This window comes from Symsagittifera roscoffensis, unplaced genomic scaffold, assembly GCF_963678635.1.
Source record: "Symsagittifera roscoffensis unplaced genomic scaffold, txSymRosc1.1 SCAFFOLD_549, whole genome shotgun sequence".
Lineage (NCBI taxonomy): Eukaryota > Metazoa > Xenacoelomorpha > Acoela > Convolutidae > Symsagittifera > Symsagittifera roscoffensis.
Window position 1 is genome coordinate 7,735 of NW_026970884.1, and position 9,123 is coordinate 16,857.

Consider the following 9,123-nt stretch of genomic DNA (forward strand, 5'->3'; position numbering starts at 1 on the left):
GTCATAGAGCCTGACACTCCACGTGGACATTATCCACTCGCACGTATTCTAAGACTGCACTATGGCAAGGACGGATGCGCGCGATCCGCCGACATAAAGACCGTTACGAGCGAACTGACCCGCCCGACCGTAAAGCTCGCTCCCGTTCTTCCTTGTTTAGGGGTGGAGGATGTTGCAGCGCAAATATAAAACAATAGTACAAATGCATATACACTCAAATGTAAGCGAGAGTATAAGTGCATATAAAGTTGAACCAAAATGTAAATGCATATAGCGACAGTAGCCAAACGTATACATGGTGCGTCTCGGCGGGTTCGGCGCCGGTTCGAATCCCGACTAGGTCATTTCCTTTCTAGAACTCAAATATGCACCGAACTTGATGGGATGCTCCGTAACCAGGTTCGACCCCCCAAAACCTATTTTAACCGTCTTTTCGCTCTAATTTGGTTCAGCCTTGATTAAGGCTGACCTTTAAAAAGAACAATTTGTCTCAAGGACAAATACTGGCCATTTTTGCAGCTTGCTTTGAGTTATGCAGTTTATTGTGGCCGATGTTACCGATGATAAAGCTTGTTGAAAATTATAAATTATCGTTATATTTTCAAACTTCCGGAGTTATTTTGCCGAGAAAATACTCATTAATTAAAGTGTTTGAAAACCGTTTTTTATATAATCGTGGAGATTTACGCGCACAGGCGCCAATATTTTTCAAATTTAAACGCGTGCGCGCGCCGAAAAAACGCAATTTTTTCATCAACATTTTCCAAAAAGTGCCCAAAAATGGCTTTATGACCTGTTTCTTCAAAAATTTGCCTGTGATGCAAATTTTTTTTGGTAAAAATAGGTTGTTTGTTCTTTATAGTGTTCTACGAGTGCTCGGAAAATTAATTTGATCGACCTAAAAAATCTGCCCCCTCCCCTCTTTAGAAAAATCTAGACCCTCCCCTGCTGCTGTGCAGAAATTGTTGACAACATTTAGTAATTTAGGGCATCGGTAGAAATAAAATTTCGTATTGGCTGAGCTAAAAAAAAGTCGACATAAAACTTAGAAAAAAAAACTGTCAAAAAGCTCCTGTTTTAAACAAAATCTTATGATAGCAAAAAAAAAAAACAACTTTCTGAAAACATTTGCTGTCTAAAATGGAAAAAAAAATTACCTTTATCTGATATTTATTATCGCCATTATCATATTATGACTGTCAAATCTGAGCGATCGTTATTTTACTATTATTGTTACAAAAGGGTTTATACATGAAACTTGAAGGCTAATAATGAAACGCACGTGAATTACTTGCTCAATCGCGAGCTGAAGTTAGCTCTGAATTTCATTTCAACTCTTACACGCCTTCAAGTCGATTCATTCTCCAAACATGATTCTGAAAGCGGTCGCTCAAAGCAGTTCATCAAACTTTGCTCGTTCTCTCATTTTACCAAGTTATCAATCGAAATGTTTCACTCTTAAAAACAATCCTAGCTTCCAAAGTATATCTAGATTTTTATCGACAAAAACTAGTGATCTTGCGCCAAAAAAGACAGCTCTTTATGACTTTCATGTATCACATGGAGCTAAAATGGTCCCTTTTGGAGGATACTCGATGCCAATTCAGTACAAAGACGGGGTCGTAGCGTCACATCTATTTTGTCGGAGCAATGTTGTCATTTTTGACGTGTCGCATATGCTGCAGACAAGTGTCAGTGGCAAAGACGCCGTATCATTCATGGAGAGTTTAACAGTTTGCGACATCAAATCGTTGCAGGACAATTCAGGAAGTTTGACAGTTTTCACGACTGAGAGAGGAACGATTATCGACGACTTGATTGTGAACAAGATAACGAATGAAGAATTGTACGTGGTTTCCAACGCCGGTTGCGCCGAAAAAGACCTGGCGCTTCTAAAACTTCAGGAAGAGAAATTCAAAAATGATGGAAAAGATGTTTCTGTTGATGTCATTCCAAAGTCTCTTTTAGCCGTCCAGGGACCGAAAATGATGGAACTTCTGCAGCCTTTGGTTAATATTGACCTTTCTAAAATGCCCTTCATGACAACTTCGTTATGCGATATTGGAGGCTTGAAGGACCTTCGGATAACTAGATGTGGTTACACAGGTGAGGATGGGGTTGAAATTCAAGTTAGTGATGAAAATGTGGTTCAGTTGGCAGACATGTTGACTAGCCGAGACGAAGAGTGTCGAATGGCTGGACTAGCGGCACGAGATAGTTTGCGACTTGAAGCGGGTTTGTGTTTATACGGAAACGACATTGACGAGACGACAACTCCGAACGAAGCGGGACTTTTGTGGCTAGTCGGGAAGCAGCGGCGGAAGAGGCGCGATTTCCCTGGAAGTGACGTGGTGATGACACAGATAACAGATGGATCGTTTCTGCGCCAGAAGAGAGTCGGCTTGAAGGTAGAGGGTGCACCCGCCAGACAGGGAGCTGAGGTGCGAATTGAGGGCGAGAATATAGGTACAAGCTTATATTAATAGAACATTTTTTATTCTTGGCAAAAAAACAGCTAAATCAAGCTCCGATTTTTTCAACAGAGCTACCAAGCTAATAATTTTTCCAGTCTAAAAGGGAAGTTTTAGCTATCCACCTTCCACTGACTTTCAGAATTATGCGGAGGCCGATTAATTTTTTTTCATATTACAATATCTACTAACTTACAGCTTTTAGTCTGCAGATGGGTCACGAACATTAAAAAAGCACTGCATTTACTCCCGGCAAAACAATTGTTGCTTGCAAAATTTCAGTACTCGTGAAGCAATGGTTTTTTCATAGGCCACGTGACTAGTGGGTGTCCTTCGCCAAGCTTGAAAGAGAACATAGCAATGGCCTATGTGAAAACAGAGTTCTCCAAAATAGGAACCGAACTACATGTGAAAGTGCGAGAGAAAGAGTACCCTGCAATTGTGACAAAGATGCCATTTGTCAAAACCAACTACTATTTCTTGTAACTTAACTTAGTTATTCTTTCAATGAACATATATTTGCAATCTGAATTTTAAACAATTTAAACCAAGCTCGTGTGATATACTTTTATTAAATGATTTAAACTATGATGTTTTTCTTTTTTTTTTGTTTTTTTTTTCTGGTATTTGAAACGCAAAATTAGATCGCGTTGTCAAGATAGATAAGATTGAACTTATCAGGGTCCCTGTATTTTGAGGTTCAAAGTAAAAAATTTTATACGATCCAATTTTTGCAATTATTCATATCAAAATTATAGTGAATTCGAAAATTGACCAAACAAATCGAAAAAGCTTTCAGTATTGAGAAGTTTGACTCTTCATTCTCAATTATTGCAATTTTTTTTAGCTCTTCGCTCATAATATCAAATATTTTAATAACTTGAACACAATTTTTTTTAATTCATTCGTCAATGATGTGTAATTTCAAAAAATTGGTTCGCGTTTTCCAAAAATTCTCTTCATTTTTTTCTACTTTTTCTGATCAAAGGTTCAAATTTTGTTCATCCTCCTATTTTTTAGTCAAATAACTTGCCCAGAATCTGAAACCGAAGATGAAAAAACATCAGAATGATTTTTCTCGACACCGTGGAGTTAAAAATATTCGTCTCCGAATCCAAGTAGCAGCAGAAAATCAAAATTAATATTGCACACGCCATGAAGTAACTACAAGCAAATTAAATCACTCTAGAAACAAAACACCGGTGCAGAAAGATATGAAAGGAAGTCAAGAATGTTTTTAATTGTATCCGTATTTCAAAATCTGCTCTAGACACAATTCTGGGCACTCTGAACAATAAGGGTTTGAATCAATTGATCAATTCGTTTGCATTTTAAAAAAGTGACGGGCCATTAGTGTCCGCAATACTTTTTTCATCAGACAAAAATTAAAAACTGGCAATTTTTTATGAAAAAGCTATTAATGTGCCTTGAGGACAAAATAAAAAAGGCTTCGGCTGCAATTTTTGTCAGGGTACGGGGGTTTGAAAAAAGCCATATGAGCGGAATTGGGCGAATAAACACGCGATATACTTCTTTCTATCTATTGTGAGCAATGAAAAAATCTGGCGCAGTAATCACTTCACTGCAAGTAGCTACACCCCTAAAAAGACGTCGGGTTATTCGTGACTTTGCTCAGATAGTGGCAGTTTTGTTTAAATTTTTGAGCTTCATTAAAAACGCTTCAAAATAGAGCAGCTGCCTATTTTTAGAAAAAAAATTTCATCGCAACTGTTTTTCAAGAAAACTAACGCTTTTTAAAAATGATATTTTACTTTCGAAAATAAAAGTCCAGCTCTATTTTGGACTTGTACTTGCACTTTTGGGTTTGCATTTTTTATTATTTCAAATTATAATTTGAATTTAATTCATCAAACATTTTATGCTGAAAGTGAGAAACAAATTTCAACTTTTGAATTTTGAAGAAAAAAGTAGATGGCCTTAAAACTCTTTGAATTTGTAGAACAATTTATCATGGACCTTTTTTGTTGACATAAACAAAGTTTGAGAAAACTGGATCAATAGGCAAAATTTTTATTTCGCTGGAAAATCTGATAGTTAATTTCCGTTTGCGAAATAAGAAGTCAATCAATTTTTCGTGACCTTTACACTTTTGCTGTTCGATAGTGAAGTTTGCCTCCCTTTTAACAATTTTTAACGATAGAAATACACTGAATTTGAAAATAAGTCACAAGTCAGTCCGCGAAAAATCAAAATTGAGCGTGAACAAATTTTAAGACGTTTTTCGGAAAAAAATCAAAAAAAATCAGCAATACCTATATAAGAGTACTCACTACGTTCATTACTCTTAGAAAAATGATTAAAATTAAAGAAAATGAAGAACTGATTTTGTGGTTTTTGAAACAATCCCCCACTCACTGAGCCAAGTACAACGTAAAAATCATCTGAGCGTCTAACAGAAAACTCAAAATATTTTGCTTCAATTTTTTTTGATACAATTTATGGGTAGACTAAATAAACAACGGCTTTCCCGTTGATAATCCGAAATTTCTTGCGCGTTGGTAGTCCCATATTAGCCAACTGCCACTTTTCAAACCCCCACATATTTCAACAAATACTCATAAATAAAAAATGTTTTTTTTTTAATTAGAGCTCATTACTGATTGTCTGATGACATAAGAAATTTTGTTCAGAAATAATCATTTCAAAAAAAATGACATTGTTCCGAAGAAAAACCATTTTTCCGTCGCTGTCTTCAAAATTGGAAAAAACAGGCAAGACTGTTCGTTTATCATGGCAAAACCTTGAATGTTTTGACTGCATTTTAAGGATAAAAACATTTTTACTTGAAAAAATGATGAAATAATCGAGAACAAAAAGGGATTTTTTTTCTTTTCTGCGTTTTATCTCATCGTACGCTATGTAAATTACGAAGGAATAATCATCACCATATCTCATATCCTAATAATACGACCAAAAGAAATATTTGAACTCATTTTAAGACTTTTTTTATAAGAACGCAATATATTGCGCGTTAGTTATCCACAGGTGGCAAAAAAAAGCTAATAATTTTGTCAAAAAATCATATGCGAATTGTTTTTTTCGTTTGAACTCCAAACAGCAATATTTTTTTGATGGCGTTTCAGTCGAAAATGCCAAGTTAAAACGTCGCAAAAAGACTGAAAAAATGAACACAAGGAAACTGACTTGTTTTTCGAAAGTTCTAAATCTTTCAAGTTTCAAAGTAAGAAATATATTATTTTCAAGCACTTTGAATTTCACGAAAAGTTATTGATTGACGCTTTTTTGGATAAAACAAACTCAATTTGAGAAAACGTAATATAACCTGTTTATACGGCTGGGAATTCTAAAAATTAAAATACACTTTGAAGTTAGAAGTCGACCACGTTTTTTGTACTTTTACACGTGCTGTTTGATAGTGGAGTTTGCATTCCTTTAAACAGAGGAAATAAATTGAACTTAAAAAAATCAAACGACAAACCGCGGAAAATCAAGTTTGAACGTGAACAATTTTTAAGATTTTTCTTGAAAAACAAGTCATCACGACCTATATAAGAGTCTTCTCTACGTTCATCTACCCTTAAAAACTACCCCAAACATAAAAATTCCGCTTTATTTGAAAGTCGGAACAAAAACAAACTACGTTTATAGATATGTTTTTGAAATTTCACCGCGAATTTTGAAGATCGTAGGTTGGAGGGCTAATTAACTTTGCTGAAATGCATCAAACTAAATTCAAAAGTTGAGCTTATATAGCCAGGTAAGTACTAAAGTCTTTTTTGATGAAAGTTAAAGCTAATGTCTTTTTCACTCATAAGCAATCGTTCGTACACCAAAAGTATGCCACTTGGATTAACTAAAAAAAATGTTACGATTGGTTAAAAAATAATGATACACTTGAAACATTTGAACCACTTGATCGACTGGTCAGTTTTTCTTCAACCTTCAACAATTTATATCAATTTTTGTTCATAAATCTTTGTCAATTTTTGAAACAATGTTCACAACGCTCCAATGTTGCGAAGAAATCGTTTGCTTAGTGTGGTGCAAACTTTCCTTAGAGAAATTTTGTCTGTTGATCATTAATATCGAATTCTCCACATTTTTCTTCTTGCCAGATGCTGAATTTACTAGCCACAAAATATCATCTATAAAATGTTAGTTTGTATTCTCAGCTGACTATCTCTTCTTAGATCTTCAAATGTGTACTGGGGTTGTTCTTGCGCCAATGGAAAAGGACAGTAAATCTAAAAATAACTATTATTTGGCGGAAAAATTTCACACAGTCATCACAAAATGGTAAATTTTTGGATATTAATTACTCTCTGACATAATGTTTACATAATCAAATAACCATTAAAACCTTAATATTTATATTTTTAATGAAATCAGAGTTTTGTTTCAGATAAAATGCTTGCTTATTCTTAACTTGATTCCATAACCAAAAATACTTGACCTAATAAAAAATACTCTAGAGATCATAATAATTTTTTTAAAACGGGCTATACAAAATAATACCTACCTTGGGGTCTTTGATCACCAGCAGAAGGAGGTGAGTGTCTTCTGGCAGAGAGAGACGTTCCAGTTTCCCCTCCAGACCCGAGAAGTCACTCTTCTCTATGTAGTCTTTCTCGTCGTGAGTGTGCCACTTCCCTCGTATTCCCAACTGCTCATACTTCCTTAAAACAGTTTTCTTTTTAGCTGTAGAATCGGTAACTCTAGCAAATTTTCGACTTACCGACCGTGCATTTTATCCTAACATGATAGGGAAAATATTAGTAAATTTGGTTCAAAATCGGGTTATGACTAGTTTATTGGGATCGTATGACTTTGTTGCTTGGGTCAAGATTTGACACCGAAGTCAGTTGGTATTTAAGTAAGTAGCAAAGGGGGGATTTAACTGATAAGAATCATACGACTTCGGTTACTTACCCGATTTACGATGCCAACCGCAGGGGGATGTATTTACGAAACGTGAACAAGTCGATAAAAACCCCGGACTTGGGACCCGTCAGCTTTGACAGGGGGAGTAGGTAAAAGCGAAAACCATAGGGAGCGGTTGTGCTTAAGGGGATGACAGCACCGATATGAAGTGGCGTGACTTTAACAAACACGGAGCACAAATAGAGATAAGAAGTGGAGGTTAGAGAGCGGATTTTAAGCAGAACGAGTTAACGAGCGTAAGATTCAGTAGGTCCCAGTTGTGGTCGCTATCTGAACTCATCAGTTAATTGTTTCACAGCGAGTGAAGTAAGAACGCAAGTCGAAGTGCCTTGTGGAATATTAGTTAGAGCAGAAGCTAGCACAAGTCAGAGAGCTTAGTCGACACGTGTACTGACCGAGTACGCAGAGAAAAAATTGTTAAGCGTGTACAGATCGCAAACCATTCTGTTGTATATTATTAAATTATACGCTGGCCGAACTAGTAGGCCCTTTGTATTCATTCAGACTTATATATATATTGAATTCATTTGAGAGAAAGGAATTCGTTATACGCGACTTCAAGCGAGATATAGCGAGCAAGAGCATCACTGACCAGGGGGGAGCAATAGAATAGAGTAGATGACAACTCACCACTAAAATAACCCTTTCGGGATTGTCGTTAATACCGAGCCTTAGTGCCCCCTGCTTTAGCACGGTAAAAGGGATAGCTTCGCAAGATCGTGTGTGGAAATCCTAAAGACGACATTGGTGCTCCTGGGTGGGCTTTGTCCTAGACCGAAGTTGCAAACGAACGAACAACCATCCCGTGAGCAAACACGACGATGAACGACAACGATAGAGCTGCATTGGCAGAGGCTGCTGTGGCGGCAGCGAATGCTTTGGACAGGCTGCAAGGAGTCTTTGGCTTTGGCACCATTCGCCCCGATTGGTTTCCCTCCAGTAGCTATCAAAACTGGGCCGACTGGAGGAAGCATTTCGTCTGGGTTGCGGATGCTAACAGATGGGAAGATGAACAGGCTCGGATGGTGTTGCCTACGTGTCTGACAGGATGGGCTCTGAATGAATTTACCAGCATGCCAGCCCACTTCAGAGAGGAGGAAGACGGTTTCCCAGCGCCAACACTTGCACGGATGCTGGCCGAACTAGACCAGCGTATGATGCCCTTCCAAGCTCAAGCAGCGGCTAGGGCGGAGTTCAAAAGTCTGATGCAAGGAGACAAGGAGGGCTTGAGCGAATTCTCTCGGCGAATCCGATCACTTGGAGATGTTGCTAATGGAAATGTGGGAGCTCAAGCTCGAGACGATATGAACCGAGAACAGTTCATAGACGGGCTATTTGACGTGGACCTTCAATACCTACATCTGCCTAGCGCAAGCAGTTGCCCGCGCCCAAGCCTTGGATCTTGCGAATAAAACGTCCAGGGCCAGGAACCGGAGAAAGATGCACCTTGCGAGGATTGCCGAAAATGTCCCAGAGCCGGGTGCTGAGGCTGGTCGGAGTGTAGGCGGACAGATCCCTCGAAACCAGCCCGTGGGAGCTAGTCAGGGACGTCAGCAGGCGAGCAATGACCCCCGCATCGACCAACTGGTGAGTGTCCAGAATGATCTGTTAGCTCAGATGCAGAACATGACGGCCATGATGGGTAGGTTTGTTAATTCTATCATCACCGTTCCCCACCCGGAAAACTTACCGCGGTCGGAACCTTCCCAACGACCCCGACAACTATACG

At 38.0% G+C, this 9,123-nt stretch overlaps 1 protein-coding gene across 1 annotated transcript; it reads left to right on the forward strand.

Moving 5' to 3' along the window:
* The first annotated feature begins 1,246 nt into the window (after positions 1-1,246).
* Positions 1,247-3,060, forward strand: LOC134856022 (aminomethyltransferase, mitochondrial-like). The gene is made up of 2 exons (XM_063872395.1): positions 1,247-2,466; positions 2,782-3,060. The coding sequence occupies exons 1-2, from the start codon at positions 1,371-1,373 to the stop codon at positions 2,955-2,957; spliced, it is 1,272 nt and encodes a 423-aa protein (XP_063728465.1). The 5' UTR covers positions 1,247-1,370; the 3' UTR covers positions 2,958-3,060.
* The last annotated feature ends 6,063 nt before the right edge of the window (positions 3,061-9,123 follow it).